At 41.2% G+C, this 19437-nt stretch overlaps 2 protein-coding genes across 7 annotated transcripts; one reads left to right on the plus strand and one right to left on the minus strand.

Moving 5' to 3' along the window:
- The first annotated feature begins 3900 nt into the window (after nucleotides 1–3900).
- On the plus strand, nucleotides 3901–11896 carry SKIC8 (SKI8 subunit of superkiller complex). Of its 6 annotated transcripts, none has more exons than XM_083850937.1 (11): nucleotides 3901–3988; nucleotides 4348–4391; nucleotides 4499–4526; nucleotides 5234–5339; nucleotides 6206–6378; nucleotides 7463–7611; nucleotides 7811–7904; nucleotides 8692–8785; nucleotides 9476–9568; nucleotides 10179–10257; nucleotides 11616–11896. In XM_083850937.1, exons 2-11 carry the CDS (start codon nucleotides 4380–4382, stop codon nucleotides 11703–11705), a joined length of 918 nt encoding a protein of 305 aa, XP_083707063.1. In that variant the 5' UTR covers nucleotides 3901–3988; nucleotides 4348–4379; the 3' UTR covers nucleotides 11706–11896. The 6 variants fall into 6 exon arrangements, with proteins under 6 accessions (XP_083707063.1, XP_083707066.1, XP_083707068.1 ...); XM_083850940.1 differs by having other exon boundaries at nucleotides 3927–3988; nucleotides 4291–4391; XM_083850942.1 differs by having other exon boundaries at nucleotides 3932–4008.
- Nucleotides 11897–12761: 865 nt separating this feature from the next.
- DNAJA4 (DnaJ heat shock protein family (Hsp40) member A4) lies at nucleotides 12762–18456 on the minus strand. Its single transcript, XM_083850904.1, has 7 exons — nucleotides 18132–18456; nucleotides 16351–16531; nucleotides 15333–15437; nucleotides 14327–14554; nucleotides 14017–14247; nucleotides 13446–13546; nucleotides 12762–13361 (listed from the first exon to the last, which is right to left on the minus strand). The coding sequence occupies exons 1-7, from the start codon at nucleotides 18261–18263 to the stop codon at nucleotides 13143–13145; spliced, it is 1197 nt and encodes a 398-aa protein (XP_083707030.1). The 5' UTR covers nucleotides 18264–18456; the 3' UTR covers nucleotides 12762–13142.
- Nucleotides 18457–19437: the final 981 nt, after the last annotated feature.

Here is a 19437-nt window from a genome sequence, read left to right on the forward strand (position 1 = left end):
TCTAAAAGCAAGTCCCAACCACATGCATGACATTTTAAAGTGCCTTATTCCAATCCTGACAAATGAGCACCAGATGTTTCTTTTATTGTACTTGCATTTCATATACTCGTTCAACATTTCAGGCTCATGTGAAGATCTAAGAAACTCTCTCTGACCCACCTCTCCACCCATAAGAAAGAGAGCTGCAAGAAAGAACAAAATCAAGAATAAAATATAGTAATTCAGATTAAATACAGCAAATACTTGAAGGAAGAACTGAAGTCTTTTCACAAGCAGAAAGAAAAGACAGGGTGAGAATAACGTCTGTGTTCAGTTATCACCAAGCACAGACCAATTGTTGGAAATTCTCTCACAAGGAACAACACTTTTTTTTTTTTTTACTATTATTATTCCTTTCAAAACAGTTGTGCTCTGAAAGGTTCCCCTCAGCCTATAAATGCTATAACCTAGAGATTAAAAGGCCTGTAATTACATCTGAGCATTCTGGCTTCTCTGCAGGCAATGGTGGGGATGAGGTTGCTTCCATGGAGGAGGGAGTCTGGTTTTTTTAGGATTTATTGGTTTAATTAACTGCTTTATATTCCTCTTCTCTTCCCAGAATAAACTGTTCATTCACTCCGGTCTCACTGCCCACCTCGCCCATTCAAAATCCAGGCCAAGCTGTCCTCCCAAAGGTGCCTTGGGGTGGAACTGCAGGGTGCCAGTCAGAGAGATTTGTTCCTGCAAGTGCTAAGTATTATTTTCATTCCTGTTTGGCTCAGTCTCTGGCAGCTTTGATTTTCTTTTCCATTTTTGTCTGTCTCAAAAACTTCTCTCTGCTTATTGACTGAATACATAGAACGGCTTGCTTTCTTGCTAGAGAAGCAATTCAGTATTTATATGCAACCTTAAAGCAATGTCAATGTGTAGGGATCACTTCAAAAGTGGAACTGTAGACTGTATTAGGGTCTGATTTTCTTTGGCTCTTGCTTTTGTCTCAACTACCCTGACAGTAACATGCTACAAAGCTGGTGCGTGGATTATACATGCTTATACATTACTTTTCAAGAAAAACATCTAAGTTCTATGTGTAACTGTCTTCCTGGAGCTTGATGAAGGGAACAAATACCTGAAATGAATGAGCAAACAGTGCAAATGTCATTCCAATTCGCTCCCAGGAACACAGTCTCTTAGCAGTTTCCAAGGGGCACATCGGGCAATGTAAGCAGAGGAATCTTTCCCCTTGCCACAACTGTTCAGAGTCCCTAAAGGGAGAAGGACTCAGAATGATTAATGTGTCATTGTGTACGCCAACCCTTTGCTACTATAAGGAGGTGGAGATTATCTTGATGCTGCTGCCCCACAATGGGCAGACGGTATAACTCTGCACGCTGACGCCAAGCTCTTTGTTTCTGCAGTGCCTCCAGGTGCTACAGTTTCTGCAACTGATCCTACACAGAACCCTAACATGGAAAATCAAACCTGAAATTGATAGATCAGCCCTGAAAGGGACCTGTCATCCAATCCAGCCCTCTGCAGGTAGTTATGTTACATAGTCCCATTCCAAAGTGACCATGTTTCTCCATCTTGATGATCGTGAGAATACATATTCATGTCATCTCTGTATACATGCCCACTTCAGCACACACCACACATAACTGCAAATACCATTACCACTTTCCTCAAAACCACTAGTTAAGGAATTATTTAGCATGGATGAGGGAGAAGAGCTGGCATGTCTGACAACATTTGAATACTGTAGTGTTCATCTAACTGCAGAACTGAAGTTCTAAATTAATTACCTAGCCTTTATGCTTTATGGAGGTTCAGGTGTCTTCAAGACCTTCATAAATCAAGGCTCACTTGGCATTTGGCTTTTGAGAAAGGCCAAGCAAGTGTTGAATTGTGAATGCTGATCCTGAATTATGATTGCAATAGCTGGCCACAAGGGCACTCAACCTATTATTTCTGAAACTAGCTGTTCGGCTCTCAATTTGTCCTCTGCAACTGTGCTTTTGTCTGGGAACTGCCTTTTGCAATTTTTGTATGGCATCCCAAAGGAAAAAAAAAATCTAAACTTAAATCACTTCCACTTGTTCACAATACCAAGGTGACCGTACTGTATTTTTAAATACATCAGGTTTTCCTTTGTAACATTATTTAAGAAAAATGCATTTAAACACATGTACACTCATAAAGTATTATTCTGATTAGCGTTAAAACGTCCATACAGATACAGAGCATGCTAGTGCTCCAGAACAAGGGCAAACATACAGAAACACACTCTTAGTAACCACTCCAAGAAGGCAGTTTATCTATAAATCAAACATGTGGCACACTGCTTCAGATTATCCTCTTGATGCACCAAAGCAGCATCTAATCAGCTTTAACTCTTAACAAATACAGATTTGTGTCATAAGTGTTGTAGGAAATAACCCACAATCTCATTCTGCACTTGCAGGAGAACAATAACAACCCTTTCCCGTGAAGGTGTAACGTTCTGTGTACAAAGTTAATACCGGTACATAGGAGAACTCTGCGTGATGTGAAAATTCTGGAGGGATTAGAAACACTTTGACTCTCAAAGATTACATGACAGTACCACAGAATTGCAGAACCCAGTCATGGACATTTGAACATAGGGTGAAAGTGGCATATTTTAAGCACAAATTTAAGTGGAAAAATTCTTAGGAGAATCCTGGTAGGACGCATAAATACACTAATTTACCTAAGTATTGAAACAATGCTTTCCAGTGTATCATTAGTAACTGAAATTCAGTGTGTTAAAGCAGCTTGCCTTAAAAGCCTCTCAAAGCTCAATCTAAATAATAAGAGAACTAAGGATTCTGTAATTACTTCTAAGAGTTTTACCCAGATTTTCATTCTTGACTGCAGAACTGTGTTAAGACACATTCAGAATTCGTTTTGGTTGTTATTTCGCTTACTCTGACAAGCTCTATTGATCTCTGTGAGCTTTGTGTACACATAAAGACTGATTAAAAACTGTGAAAGGCCACTGATCCTTTGTCTTTAGTTTAAAGCCTCAGGGAAGGCGCTTTGTTCTCCTGAACTTCAATTCTGATTTTTTTTTCCCAGCTCTAACTTAAGCAGAGGCAGTAAATGCAACATGAAAAAAGTCAGCTTCCAAGAAAAGTCATACCTTTTTTGTCACCCTTCTTTGTCACCACCTCCCTCTCCCTCCTGTGAAATTAAAGCCGACTTCTGCGCTCTGGCTGGGGAAACGGGCAGTGCTGCTCAACATTTACTGCAGCTCCAGGATCCTTGGGAGACGACTGTTTATGAAGTGACCCAATACTTACGATAAGAAGTAAATTTGGGGCTATCTTCCCTGACTGGTTGGCATTGCTCCTCCACACCCTTGACAAAAGCCAGCCAGTCTCACTTTTCAGTCAGCAACTTCCAGCCCTCTTGCTGCCCGAGTCCCTCACGACACCTGCCCTCACGACACTAAAGTGCATTATTGTTATTTATAGGCCACCCAAAAAATGCTGACTGCTTTTGGACAGCTACAAGCACAGCGACTGGTGCCTCAGCCCGGTGGGGTCGCTGCCTTGGTGTGACGAGCGGGAGAACCGGGGTCGGCCGGGCGGCCAGCAGCCGGCTGCCCCTCAGCGGCCGTGCCCAGGAAGATGGCAGGGCCGGGCGGGCAGCGCCCCGGCCGCGCCGCCAGGCAGCCAGGGAGGGACAGGCGCTCCCCGAGGACCTGCAGCAGCCGGAGGGGACGTGTGAGGGCGGCGGGACCAGCCCGCGGCGCCTTCAGCCCCGCTTTACCTCAGCGGCACCGGGGACGCCGCCGGCGGGGATTCGCTGCCGCGGCGCTGCTCGCTGCTCAGCTGAGGCGCAGAGAGCGGAGCCTCCTTCGCCACATGGCGGCGGCAGAGAGCGCGGCGCCGCCACCGCCCCTCTCTATCGTCGCGGCGCCGAGAAGCCCTCATCATTGCGCGACGGCGGCGACAGGGATCGCGGTGGACCGGCTCGGCACCTCCCGGTACCTCGCGGCTCGGACCGGTACCTCACGGCCCGTCACGGCCCGTCACGGTCCCTCAGGGCCCCTCAGGGCGGGTCACGGCCCCTCACGGCACCTCAGGGCGCGTTTCGGTACCTCACGGCCCGTCACGGCTTGTCACGGCTCGGCCCGGTACCTCAGGGTGCGTCCCGGTAGCTCAGGGCGCGCTGTGGCTGTGAAGGAGGAGTGGTGGTGGCAGGGGTCCCGTGGGGAGGCGGGGATGCCCCAAAGGCAGCGTTTTCTTCATGCCTCACTCCTGTGCCCACCGCGTTTTCTCCTTCCAGAGTGGTGTTTCTGAGCCAGAGTCTTATTGTTGAGCCTAATGGGTTTTCTCCTTCCAGAGCATTCCTGTTAAGATTGCTTCCATAAAGACATGACCACGCAGGTAAATCAGAACTTAATTTTAAGTGAAGTAATTGTTGGTTTGATATACGTATACATATATATTTTTTAGGCTGCTTATGCGTAATACTAATTATTTTTTCTTTCTAGTACGGTATTCTCTTCAAGCAAGAGCAAGGTGAGAAGACAATAATATATACTAAATAATACTGGCTTCCTTGGGCAATGTAAAGCAGATATGCATCTGAGATCAACTGGGTTATGTTTATATGACATGTAAATCTGAATAGCTTAAACATATCTGTGCTGTTTTTCAACAGTGACCTTGGTGAACATAGACCTTGTATGCTTTGAAACGATAAAAGCGGTGATGAAGCTCCCAGAGCACTGATAGACCTGAAGTGCAAGGGGGTCTGCTGCTAACATTAAACAGGCAATTTTAGCATTACCAAAGCCTATGTGACTTTTTTTGGTGATTGGACTCTCATATACTGAAGTTGTCCCAGGAGAAGTCTGTAGGTACTGTGACGAGAGTAGCATGTTCTTGCTGCAGCAGATGCAATAGACTTATGATAAAAAACTCCATGTTTTTTGCCTGATAAACCAGCTACATATGCTTTAAAACTTCCTTTCATAAAAATGTCAAAATACAGCTACAATGTAGATCTTTGTCAGAGCAATCTTAAAATAGTAAAAAAACACGAAGAAGAACAGTTTTCTGGTTTAAATTGAATTACTCTGTGTCATGTCAAGACATTAATTGGTCTATCTGCTCTGAATATTACATAGGTGTCCAGCCTATAATGGGAAGAAAAAATTGGTTGTCATCTTCCATCAAAAGAAACCACCTTAACTTTTAGTTTCTATGTTTATATTCTCTTTTAGCTCACGATGATGCCATCTGGTCAGTTGCCTGGGGAAAGAACAAAAAGGATGGTTCTGAAACAGTGATCTCTGGTTCTTTGGACGATCTAGTGAAGGTCTGGAAGTGGTAAGTGAAGTGCTTCATACTGAATGGTTAAAACCGGTTTTAACCCTGGGAAGTAGTCAGTGTGGAGTTACAGCAGTCTTAAATTTCCACAACGGGTAGCATGGCACAGCTCTTGAGCAAGCTTATCTTCATTGGTACATGCTTTTTCTAGGAGTGGTAGCATTCCAATGTGCTTTAAATTGGGAAGAACACAAACCCTTCTGAAAATATACATCGAATTTTATGTGTCTTCTGCGAGAGAATGGTAGTACTTGATGCATTTTGAAACCAAAGAATTAGAAATGAAGCTTTTTATAAGACAGTGCATTGGGAGCATACATACTGTGAAAGGAATAATGAGGACAAAGTAAAAGAGGAAATGTTTACCTTCCTTTCTTATTAAAAAAAAAAAAAAGAAATATATCTTCGTAATCCTCATACAAGTGACACTGAAGTGTACTTTTGCAAAGTTTTCCTCTCTCTTAGCCAGAGCAATATTAAGTCTGTGCTTCACTTTAGTTACTTGAGTAGCTTTGTGTGATATTCTAAAAATGTTTGTCATTGTTTCATGTTGTGCTGGCAGATTAAGTCTGCTGTGCAAGTACTCATGTACTGCTGTGTGATGGAGATTTTTGTGGGACTACTTGCAAACTTAAAATGAAGTACATGCTTTTCAGAAATACGATAAATCATTCATTGTTACTTTCCTTTGAGTACAGTGAGCAATTTGTGTATAGCTGTCCTCACTTTCCGTGGGTACTTCTATTTTCCTGTGGTTGACCAGAATTGAGAAGTGTGGGTTAATTTATTTGTTTTATCTGAGGTAGGATTTCAGTTAAGTACCCCCAGCTATTCATAACTGGCCTTTTCTTTCCCTTTAACAAAAGGAATGATGAAAAATTGGATCTACAGTGGACGTTAGAGGGTCACCAACTAGGTGTGGTATCTGTGGATATCAGCCACACGGGTTCCATTGCGGCATCCAGCTCCCTAGATGCCCATATTCGCCTTTGGGATTTAGAAACTGGCAAACAGATCAAGTCAATAGATGCTGGTCCTGGTAAGATACCAGTGTTAAACTGTGTGTAAGAAATTTCCTAAACCTAGGTGGTAACTACTGTACATTGTATAATTAGGGTATATGAGATGACTGGGATTTTTTTTAAATCTTTCTTGATTTGCAGAATCTTAAAATCTGAGTGATTTTTATCAACTCAACATAAAGTAATATCAGACGGTTTTACATTTTTACACTATTTACACTTTTTTAGATATGCTTTTTGTTAGATAAAGCAGAATGGAAACCAGCTTGCTCTTACAGATAGGTTAATATAAAGGTATTTTTAAATACCCAAACACTTACTCAGACTGGTTTACAAAGAAAGTCTGAGTCTTGATTTCTAGTTATATCTGAATTGAATTTAAGCCATATGTGTGATGCTTATTTATGCAGTACATCCAACCCTAAGGGAGCAAGTCAAAGTAGGGTAAAGCTGAAGTCTAAACTGATGTTGCATTCTCTAAGTTGGGATGCAGGGCCTAAGATTTTATTCTTACTTCATTGATCCATTGGCAGTCCCTTAATTAAGAACAATCTTGGAGTGCTTTAGGTAATTAATCATAAGAGTACAGAAAAATCTGTGAATTACATTGTGCCAGATAAATATATTATGTTACTCTGAAAGGTTTTTTAATTCACTTGCAAGGCATGTTGATCCATGTTACATTCATATATCTGCATGATTCTCCTGCATCTTCTGTGCTTTGCTAACTGCTAGTTGTTGCTTTCTTACACTGGTACAATAGCTGTCAGCATGAGGAGAAAAGAACGAATTTATACTTCACATATGCAGCCTTAAACGCTAAATTTGTTGTTGCAGTAGGGGCTACTAAACTTGAGATCTTAGTAGAAAATGGCATCTTTCACTAAACTTAAATAAATGTCTCATGCTCTACTCCATTAAAAGGAAGTTCACATTAATGAGTTTCTATGCTCCTCGAGTATTTAGTAGAGTTTGGAGTATTAAGAGGGATAAATGTCTAAACATATGCATTTAGAACTGACATTGGATAAGGACTAACAACAGTATTCAGCTAACTGAATTTTTTTGTTTGTTTGTTGTTGTTGTTGTTGTTTAATATAGTTGATGCTTGGTCCCTGGCTTTTTCACCTGATTCCCAGTACCTTGCAACAGGAAGTCATGTGGGAAAAGTAAATATTTTCGGTGTTGAAACTGGAAAAAAAGAGTATTCTCTGGATACCAGAGGAAAGTTCATCCTTAGCATTGCATATGTAAGAACAACAACTGATCATCTCTTATGTGAAATATGTGGTAATACGTTATAAACCATTTTTTTTTCTTTCATCACTTTATTTCTACGTGATATTGTCAGCCATGCTTTGTGACAAGCCGCTAAGAGCATTGGGAGGGGAAGTACATAGCATAAATTCATATAGTTGTTAAATGCATACTTCCTGTGTTTTACTACAGAGTCCAGATGGGAAATACTTAGCCAGTGGAGCGATAGATGGCATTATCAATATTTTTGATATTGCAACTGGAAAACTTCTGCACACGCTAGAAGGTAATGGTTTGCCTATTTGCAGTACCCAAGTTCTGGCTTCATTCAGGAAAACTGAAGGATATAACATAAGTTGGATACAACAGCCACAGCATAAATGATGTTTCTGTCCATTAGATTTTATTTATTCGTTTACTTATTTAGCGTAGTCTAACTTGCAAAATAAGAGGCAAACTGTAAACTCAGGCTTATAGCATAAATCTCATCCTTATCTTAAAATATCAAGTCAGTAATGCTTAACTCATTTCTTAACTTGCAGTTGCTTCTTGTATTGTAGTGCACTACAAGTGAGACTAAGCCGAATCTGTGCTGCTATACATATGATTTTTCTTTTCAATATGGTATCAAATTTATAGCAAAGTATTCCTGTTTCAGAAAACAACTGAACATACTATGTTGTAAAAGATACACATTTTTAAGATGTGTGCTTTTACTGTTCATGCAGATTCTGCCCAGTGCATAATATAGAACCCAACAACTTCAAACGTTATGAAATCACGTTAGAAAACATGACGCTTGTCATATTAGAAAGCATTGTGAGATCAGAAAATTATGTTTTCCTACCTCAGCTGAAAAGAGTACTTTTATGTTGCATTGGACATGCTTTAATGTTCAAAGCTCAGAATTACTGTCAGTTTCCATTGTATGTTATGTGAAGAAGCCAGCAGAGTCATAGAGAGGTTGCTTTCTTTTAACAGGGAATGCTGTTCTGATGTAACTCTCACTACTATTGCTGTCATTAGTAAGCAGTAGAGGTAAATTCTGAGCCATGCAAAACTTTGAATTTCAGGTCATGCGATGCCTATTCGTTCACTGACATTTTCTCCAGATTCTCAGTTACTTGTAACTGCTTCAGATGACGGCTATATCAAAATCTACGATGTGTGAGTTTTCATTTTGCAAGATATGCTAACAGTAAAGTAACTGTTCGAAAAAGCTGAGGCTGTAAAAAATGTAATTCCCTTCGGCTTCTGGAGAATTCTTTATTGAATAAGTAACCTTAGCTTAAATAATAAAACATTAAATCCTGCAGTTTTTAAGAAGTACATAGGTAGATGATAGTCTTAGTTTGAAATCAATTTTCCTCATATTTGGCCCTGTAAGCAACAGGCTAATTGTTTTGGGTATCTGTCTGGTGTGTTTGTGTTTACACATCTGAAACATCAGTACCTACCTGAAGTGACATTGTTTACTTTTTTTCTCCAAAAATTGGTGCCAAAAATTGGAGGAGTTTCCTGGGGAGGAAAAGGCACTGATTCAGTCATCTTCACTCCCCTATACCTGCATTACTGTGCATTCTTTATAGAAGTTTTCCAGGCCAAACTGTTTTGTCCACCTATGCATCTTTGTAGTGACCTCTTTTTAAGTTTTGAAATGGAAAACCAGAACCTATTGCAACACAAGACAGCTTGGTTGAAAAAATGTCCAGATCCAAATGTCCTCCTTCCATGATCCTTCCATTGAACTATTCGTGACTGTGCTAATTACAATATATTCTAGTTGCTTTTTCCCTGGAATTCACAAACCAAATATTGATCTTGTAATTCTGTGTTCTAAATTTGTTCTTCCTACAGACAGCATGCAAACTTGGCTGGCACATTAAGTGGTCATGGATCCTGGGTATTAAATGTAGCATTTTGTCCTGATGATACCCATTTTGTTTCCAGGTAATGAGGATTTTAAACTCTTATGCTTATTTAAAAAAAAAAAAGTTTTATATTTATAAATGGAGATTAATCAGAAAGTAGATGTGTTCAAATTGCAGTGAAATCTGTAATGGAATAGCAAACATTACAATAAAAGACTCGAGCCAATTTCTGATGTGATAGCAGTTGTAGTCAATACTATTTTATAGTGTAAGTCATCTCACTGCAGTGTAGTTCCCTACAAGTGAAAAATATTTTAACGAAAAAGAAGGGCAATTTGATTCTAAATATCTGAAAAGCTGCTGTTAAAAAACAAGTACAACCTAATGTAGTAGTAGTACATGTTGATTGAGTTGAACTGTCTTAACAACTCTTAAAACAGCTTAGACAGTTGGAGGACCCAGTATATGTAATAGGCGTTTCTTGATCTTTGGATCAAGAATTTTCAAAGAATTTTCTGGCTAAAACAGGAGTCCTCATTTTCATATTGCAGATACTGAAACAGTGATGTATCTTAAAGGTTACTGGGACCTGGTGGAAGATGCAAATCTTTGTTAATTTATCCCTATCTTTTAAGCTCTGAAATAAACTATAGTTAATCTATTAACTTAGTTTTTGATTATTTTTCCAGTTCATCTGATAAAAGTGTAAAAGTTTGGGATGCTGGAACAAGAACCTGTGTTCACACTTTCTTTGACCACCAAGATCAGGTATGTTACCAGCTTAAAACTGTCTGGTCTACCGTCACTTAACCTAAATTACTGTAAACAGGAAAACTTAAGTTGTGCAGTTGTGCGTGCTTGTGCTTAGAAGTGGAGTTGGACTTCAGCTTGCTATAATGAAATCTTAAAAACTGCAATTTTTAGGCACTTAATATCAATCTAATATTCCAAGAGTGGTATAGGTTGAGCTCTTCCACGGAGCCCATTTTTACAGGTCTCAACAAGGGCAATCCTGAGGGGCCAAATGGATTCGTATCAGACTGTATTTTTTATCTATGTGGTCTTATTTATTTTTATCACTTACACAGTGTGTGCACGTGTAAGGGGGAGGGGGTTATTTAAAAGGATGGTATTTTTAAAAAATGTTTGAAACTATCCTTGAAATGCTGTTTTATTTTTCCTGAAGAAAAGCTGTAATTGAGTAAAGAGATTACTTTTTTTCCGTATGTTAGGTGTTAAGTAGAACAAGGCTGTATTTTAATGTTTAAGAGAAGACTTGAGAAGGGAAATTCCTGCATATTTAGGCTCTTTCTTCCACAGTACTTTCTTGCTGGTAACCCCCTTTTCAGTTATCTGCAGCTGTGAGGATTTTGATACCAAGCATAATTGGATTTCTAGTGTTGTTTTAGTTGTAACTACATGGATTTGTGGAAGGCAGGGATGCATCAGCCCCCTGGAACACTTGATCCCTCGCTTTTAGGTACCAAAGCAAAATGGCATATGGGATTTCCCCCAAAACACGTTGTTGATACAGCTATTTTGTAATTTTGTGTTAATGTGCTGGATAGACTTCATTCTTCTTGATGTTATCCTAATGAAAGGGATGAGTGAGAGTCATTTACAGGTTTTTAAGTTTTTAGTTCAAGCCACAGGACTGACCTGAACTTCTCTTAGTTTTGCACTGGTAAGTAAATGACTCTCAACCCAAGGATAAACTTGATCATTCTTTACCATATGCTGCTTCTCAGTCTGCATGAAAAGCACTTCAAAATACACTCAAGAAAAGATGGAAGCTAAGAGTGAAAAAGTCAGATATATGCTAACTGGGGCAAGTACACTTTGGTATTTTTCAAGCATCTGAAGGCTGCATAATCTGTAGTCAATACGAGGGGAAAGTAAGAAGTTACCAAGCAGCTAGAGGTCTCCTCACTTGTTACAAGCCTCATCACTTGTTAAAGCAGGAATTGTAACTGTATCAGCTCTGATAAGGTGTTCTTAAATAATACTCTTTTGCTTCAAGTAGTTGATATACATTACTTGGTGCAAAGATAAATAGATACTTGTTATAAATACTTGTTTTGTCTCAGTACCTCCCCTTTATCATCTTCTGTATGTCCTACTTGCAGGTTTGGGGAGTGAAATACAATGGAAGTGGGTCCAAAATTGTATCTGTTGGAGATGACCAAGAAATCCATATCTACGATTGTCCTGTTTAAATGTCTTGACTTAGAGCCTTTGGTTAACTTCCTTGGCAGTTCTTAAAAACACTGCAATCCTTGTTTTGTTTTTTTATTTGATAAAAAGCATTTTAGTAATGCTCATCTGATTTCCCACTGAAAATCAGATAAATTTATATGCCATCTTTGTTGTTTAGCATGAAATAAAGCTTTACTTTTCTAAAATAAAAGCTATAGTTGCAAGTAACCTGTAACTAATCCTTGGAAAAATGTATTTTTGGAAATATACAGTCATGGGTGACGTAACTGGTCAGTTAATCTACCACTGCTATTTCTTCCTGGCTTTCCCACATAAATAGAGCTAAAAATTGTTGACCAGCTTGAACAAGCTTATTTTAGGAAAAGGAAGAGTGACTGAGATTGTGATACCCTTTGCTCATCTTAATGTTAGTCCTCTGTGGGGGATAGGGTCATGTAAGTTGAACACCTGTTCCAGCCATTGTATGGTGACAGGGGGCAGCTTCATCATGGTTTAGTTTGACTAAGGGCTAGTACTTGTTCTCAACCCTACTTCAATACAAATGCTGCTTTTATAAAGACACAAAATAGAATTTTACTTTGCTATCCTGGCATAGTACAAAGCAGTATATGCAAGGCGCAGCCTTTTGTTACACTATTCATCTTACTTAAGACATGAGTACCAAAGCCCTAGGAAGTATAGAACACCACCTTCCAGGAAAGCCTGAGATAAAGAGCATAGGTTTCTAAAAAAGATCATTTTTTGGGAGAAGTTGCTCTGGCTAAATCATTCTGAAGTCATGCACTGTATGCACAGGAGAGAGATACTTCATAACCTCCTTATTACACTTACACAGTTAAGCTGATGAAAGAAGCCTACTCTCATCTGTAGTTAAGGCAGAGACATGAGAACAGTACTATGAAGTAGTGGGGCAGGAATAAAATACTCTTGAAGTACAAAGTTAGCTAGCTAATTGAGTGCGTACACCAAGACATCTAAACTAGTTCAACAAAGAAGCAGGAACTTAGAGAAACATGTTCAAAAAGACTAGCTTACAAAGCACGAAGAGAAAAAACAAATGTGAAGTTGTATTTATTATAAGTAACTTCAGCTATGTTTTATTCTATGAAATTAATTTCCAGTATGAAAATATTTACATAAGACACTCCACTTCTTAACAGTATTGCCAGAGTCTTATATAAATAGCATAGGTGAAATAAAGTGAGAACCTTCACAGCACAAGAAAATGTATACCAACTCAGTTGGTACTCAGCTGTGTGACATTTGCTTTATATATAAAGACAAGAACACAATATAAATTAGTTACAAAAAAAAGTGATACTGACAGCGCAGCAACTCAATTTGCTGAACACAAAAACCAGAAGCAGTGGCTATTACAGCCATGCAGTTTTCATTGTGAAAATTTACATTTTAGATGATAGCCATTCCACCTTGCTTTAAGATGTCTGACATTGTACACCTGTTCTTGGACCCTCTTCATCTTCTTCATATGCTTCTCCCCCACTGTTACGGTAGGTTTGCTCACTAGGGTCAAAATCTTCAAGGTCTACCTGATCCATCTCATCTGTAATCATAACATCTTCTCGTGGAGGAAGCAGAGCCTCCAGCAGACTGAGTTTCTCCCTTGGAAGCCACTGGTGCTCTGGGAACTGGACCTACAATTTTTTTTTTAAAAAACGAATAGTTACTCCTGATGCTAATATATTTCTTTGCTACAGAAAATCAAGTAGTCAACTTACCAAAAATTGTATAATTAAGCTGCCTTTGTCCATTGGAGATTTGTAGATCGGCATCCCTTCATTGTAGATACATTTTAGGTCACCATGTTTTATCACTTCACCTGCACAAAAGTCAGGAGTTGTAAGCCATCTTACATGACAGAGGTTTCATAACCAATAAAAACAATCTTTAGGTTACAAAGCAATCTATAGAAAACAGCACATACTGAAGCACACTAAAACAAAGCAAAGTAAGAAAGACACCAAATAAAAGTTCATCTCGAGTATTTCCTCTACTGGAGAGAAATCAGCTTTTCTTAGAACAGCCTCCAGGCTGAATTAGCATATAATACGTAAGTTTCTGGCCTCTCGTGGCCTGTCTATCCTGCAACTGAAGTAGTGACTTCCTAAGAAGCATTTGACAACTTTAGCTGTAATTCTGCATGCAATGTTTCAGTTCTTAGTTTTGCCACTCCTGATTTAAATGACTGCAAGCACAGTTTGGATTTGTTGCATCAGCTGATTAAGAAACAGCTCTAGCACAATCCAAAAGACAAGCAGTTTGCATGGCGTCAGAATTCTGAAGACCTACCTGGCCTAGATGATACGACAAGGACTCTGTTGTCAAGAGTTTCAATAGTCTTTTTGAAGCCACATAAAGCCTCCGAGAGTTGAATTCTCATTTTTGTAATTAGGTCATGCCCTCGCCTCTGAAAGACACCGTGATCCTTTTGATCAAGTACAATTATAACATCACCAGGCTCCAGATCAGGCTCCTGGTCACCTTCTCCATGAAATACTATCTTCTGACCATCTTTCATACCTGCAGAAGAAAAGCAGTTTACTCTCAACGGAATTATTAGAATGGGATTAGGGATGCAGAACAAATACACGTCTCTCACCTTTATCAACATGAACTTCAATGATCTTTTTCTCTCTTACAACCTTACAGCCATTGCAGTTGTCACACCTGTCCTTTGGATTTATTCTTTCACCTTGGCCTTTGCATTCTGGACACACAGTTTGGATTTGCTGTACCATGCCAGGTCCAATCTGCTGAACTAGAACTTGCATTCCTCTTCCTTTACACACAGGGCACTTTTCTACTGCCCCTCGCTTTCCACCATAGCCTTTAACAAAAGAAGGTAAAGGTGATCTCAGGGGAAAAAAAATTATTCTACAATAGTCAAGCTACAACTCACTGACTTCAAGAGAACCTCTGAGCAACTTAAGTAGATCTGTAATGCAATTCCAATTTAATTAGAATTTAGTTTCCATGACAAACATGCCCCACAAGTTAGGAGTTTTAACATACAAAAGAGAAAGCCAACTTCTCTACTCACAGCTCATTTTATTAGTCTCTCCCTTCACTGCCAGCCCTCTTCCCTCCCCCCCCCCGATTATCTTGATTTTGAATGAATCATCAACATACAGCCTTCCAGAGCTAGATTTTTCCATTAACACCTTGGTAAGAATCTGTTTAGTAAAAACAAAAACATACTAAGATACAAGACTACAGTAAGATTTACTTCAGTGAAGATCAGGCATTATGGATGCTTAAGAGGTGTAAAATGAGTTGCATAACTCAAGCTACACTTCTACTGCCAGTTATTCAAGAAAAAGTTTAACAAAACAGCTGTTTATTAAAGCTTCTGATTCAAGTATTTAATTAAAGTGCCCTTAATGATAGTTTATCGAGAGTTCAAGTCTGCCATTAGACCAATAGGTTAACAACACTGTCTAGGAAGAGGACCTTACTCTTGGATGAACGTTGGCATAAAGCAGCCTGATTCGGGGGGGAGGGAGAAAGATATATATATAAAAAATCATACTTTGTTCCTAGCCCTCCACTATGTTCTTCAAGAAAATCTTGGAATAAGAGGTGTTTGAAACCACTGCTTATTTTACCTTCACATTTCCCACAGATAACATTCTTCTGCAGTGCCAGTTTCCTTGTAACGCCATTATATAAGTCTTCAAGAGATACACCTAACTGGTGCACAACATTCTTGCCTTGGAAAAACAGAGAAAGAAAGATTAATTCTGGTTCAGCTACTGGGAGGACTAACGCTTATTTAAAGGCTTCTATACTTGTTCATACATGCAGTCTCACTGAAGAAATGTTAAGTTCATTCCAGACTTTGAACAGAGCTCAGCCCCCTTAAAAGCATGTGCAGTTCCATCAGCTTCCACTAAGCTGCACCCACTTAGGTCAGAACAAAGTTGAGCTGTAGTTAAGTAAAGCATCATTAAAGCCACCCAACCCCTCTTTCTACCCATAATTTTATAAGCTTAACCAAAACAGAAAGATGCAAGGACACTACCAGCTTCAGATCTAGTCAATTTAGAAATTGCTGTTAGGCCTACCTATATATTTCCATGCCACTTCATAGCATGATTTCAAAGACATGTCACCAAGTTACTACTTGCTCTTCCAACAGGCATTGGGAATGAACAAGAAGAAATCATTATGGGTTTTTGGCAACAGTATGTACTCTGTGCCACATAATTTCTCCCACATCTTTTCATGGGATTCAACATTAACTTAAGTTGATGGTGTCCTTTGAAGCAAGTTGCCCAAAGCATATGAGCAAGTGAGGCACAAATTTAGAAAGAAGGTAACTTAAAACTTATCTGCTAGCCATCTTGACAAATATTTCCCCCTCCCCTAAAAATTACCCATACCCATTTTAACAAAAATAAAATAAGCACAACTAATCAGAAAGATTGCTATGGCTACATCATGTTATCTACTTTATTAGAATCTTACTACTAGAATAACTGAAATTCATAGGTTACTTGATCTATTAATTCATCTAGTAAAACCCACACTATGTGCACTTAGCAGAACAGCAGTACCAGAGCACACGTGTTTTATGCTTAAGTGTATGGTTAGAATTTCTAGAACTTGTTTAGAACTGTGTACCTCTTCTCTCTCTATTCATTCGGCCTCCACCACCAAAGAACATGTCAAAGATGTCCATGGGTGAAGAGAAGCTGCCGCCACTCAGGCCTCCTTCTTTAATAGCCTGCTCCCCACCCTGGTCATAGAGGTCCCTTTTCTTTGGGTCCGACAGAACTTCATATGCCTGGGATATGAGTTTAAACTAAAAAGAAAAAAGAAGCTCTGAACAACTATGACCAAGAGGAAAAGTAACCCTCTCATGTGCAACTCAATCTTCAGATTGAGCCACTACAATACTCTTGCAGTGTTTTTTTCCAAGAGCAAACTCCCTCAACAATAGAGCCTAATAATACACTTTCGGCCAGGAAAAACGGCCGTCTTCTCCCTCCCACCCACCAGCATATTACACACAAACTTCGAGTCACATCCAACTTACAGGCATATGCCAACTGCCCCTTTGATGCTCATGGGTTGCAGCCATCATACACCTCTAACGAACCTGTTTAGGAAGGGATGTGATGCTATCCCCTAAGCCTTGGGGGTTCCCAGATTCCCACTGGCCACAGCAGCACTAGTCACTGTAGAGCTACACAGGTATCTTTCATGGCTGCTGAGCTCCTATATCCAGCTAAAATTAAGCAGATATTTAAGTGACAAAGCACTGGTTTAACTGCAAATGGAAGGAATTTGGATACACATCAAAACATCGACCTTATCCAGATGTTACATTCTTTAAAAAGCCATCCAAAGGCTCCTATTACTAAATCTTATTACTAAAATAACCAATTTTTCAACGTTATTTTCTATTACTGAAATGACTTGCTCATTTTCAACATGATTTACTTATGACCAGGTAAACTGGCAGACCAAAAACAAAAGCATTAGAAGTTAACTTAGCCTATGTTACTATTTAACTAGTTTAGGTTTGTGAATTACTATACTAGATACACAATTATTGTGTTTCCTTTCTTATATTAAAATATTAATTATCAGACCCATTTCTATGTAAATAAACCTATAATTCAAGTTTGTTTTCCATAGTTCTCCAGTTGTGGTGCTCTTTTATTCTCAAACACAACATAGAAAGCTAAGTGGGTCTCTCTTTTTAAATCAAACAGATGTGCTGTAAACAGTCCACTCATGGTTCAGCCCAATGGAGTGACTTCCTCTGGGTAGTTACCCTATCCATCTGAGTTTGCGGCTCTTCTAAAGAGATCATCCTGTTCATAGGCACAAATCCATCCACTGTAACCCCAGCGTGCACAGTAGTGCTAGCAGGTAGATCCAGTTTTGACCTTCACAACATCCAATACAACACGACGACCATTAAGGCAGCAGGAGTCCTTCTAGCTTTGCCTGCTTCAAAAAGCATCGCTGCTAAGAATGAACTGCTCCTGACAACTATAAGGAATGGTGAGAGCAATGCCCACAGAAAGGAGCCGCCATATCCACTTCTCCTCAACGTGACCTCCTGCCGTGGCCGAGCATCAGGCCTGCTGCCAAGCAAAGATCTCTTTACCCACTTTGCAAACCCGCAACCTTCATTCATCCCGGGTACCGCAGGAAGGGCGGTGCGTCCGTCCTCCGGCTGGAGCAGCGCTAGAACAGAGGAGCTCCCCCGGGCGGCAGGGGGCCGGGCAGCTCCGCGCCAGCCCCAGCAGCCGCCACCTGGAGGCCGCCCCGCGGCCCCGCACCCCCGGCGGAGTGGCCCTGAGGCCTGCAGGCGGCGGCCACGCGGGGCCTGCCCGGCCCAAGCAGCCCCGAGCCCCGCCGCGACCCCCGGCCCGGTCCCGGCCCCGTACCCGCTCGCCCTCGCTGGGGTTCTTGTCGGGGTGGTACTTCAGCGCCAGTTTGCGGTAGGCGCGCTTGATCTCCTCGGAGGAGGCGGTGGGCTTCACCTGCAGGATGTCGTAGTACTCTGTCTCTTTCACCATGGTGCCCTGCCCTGCGGGGGACGCACCGCGCTCACCACCCGTCACTGCCCCAGGCCCGCCGCCCCACTCAGCACCGCAACCTCCCGGCCTCGCTGCCTGCCCGCCCGCCCGGATCTGCGCGCGCCCCGCCTCTTCCGCGCCTTTTATAGCGGCGCCAGCCGAATCTTCTGGAATGACGCCGCTGGACGTCACGGCCCTGGAACGGTCTAGAATCCCTGCGCGTGACGTCACCCCCGGTAACCGGGGGGGCGGGGCCGGGCCGCAGCCGCCGCCGCCCGCTGGGGGCCCAGGGGAGGGCGCTGGGCCAGGCCCCCCTCAGCGCCCAGCGCCGCGGCTGTTCCTGTCAGGGCTGGCGGATTCGGTGCCCGCAGCGCGGCTTCCCGGAGTTACGGCCCTGCTGGCCCCGGGGCCTCTGCGACCGCGTCCCCAGGCCTCGGGAGGAGCCCTCGGGTCGAGGTCCCGCCGCCTGCTCTGCGTGTGGCCCGCTCCTGGTAACGGGCAGGCGTACCTGAGGGCGGGGGGCAGAGCCACAGGGAAAAATCAAAGCATTGACAAAGGGAGCAGTTCAACATCACAAAGTCACCATCGATCACTAGTGTTTTCTGCAAGCATGATTAGTAACAGCAAAGCATGTAAATCTGTATTTTAAAATTATGATGTTGCCCTGGCAAGCAAGTAGAGAAACTTCCTAAAATGACTACAGAAAAAAATTGTAGGAGCTTTTTTTTTTTTTTTTCCAAAAAATCATTCTTCAATGGTTTTTACCTTGAAGATAAATTAGCTGTAACATTCAAGCAGTTAATAGCTTTGCAGTAGCTTAGTGCTCCAGCAGGTCAGAGGCTTTCCAAGCACATCATGAATCCACCGAGAATTGAATTTCAAAGGTCCATTTAAAGCAAGTTGCAGAGACAGTACATCACTGCCAGGAGTAGGAAGCCCCGTGTGTGTACATGTAAACCTTTGTAAGTACAGTGGGAGCTCAGAGCTTTGGTCAGTGTGCTACCAGTAACAGCTGTTGGTAAGTACCCTGCCAAAAGCTGCTCTGGTGTGGGTCTTTGCTGAAGAGCATTGAGCCTCTTGCTTTGCCTTCTTTTAATCAATTACCAGGTTATAGTTACTATCAAGCATTCATTTTTTCCATCTTCGGAGCCAGTTGGGACACATAACTCATTAT

This window comes from Anser anser, assembly GCF_964211835.1.
Source record: "Anser anser genome assembly, chromosome: 10".
Classification (NCBI taxonomy): Eukaryota; Metazoa; Chordata; class Aves; order Anseriformes; family Anatidae; genus Anser; species Anser anser.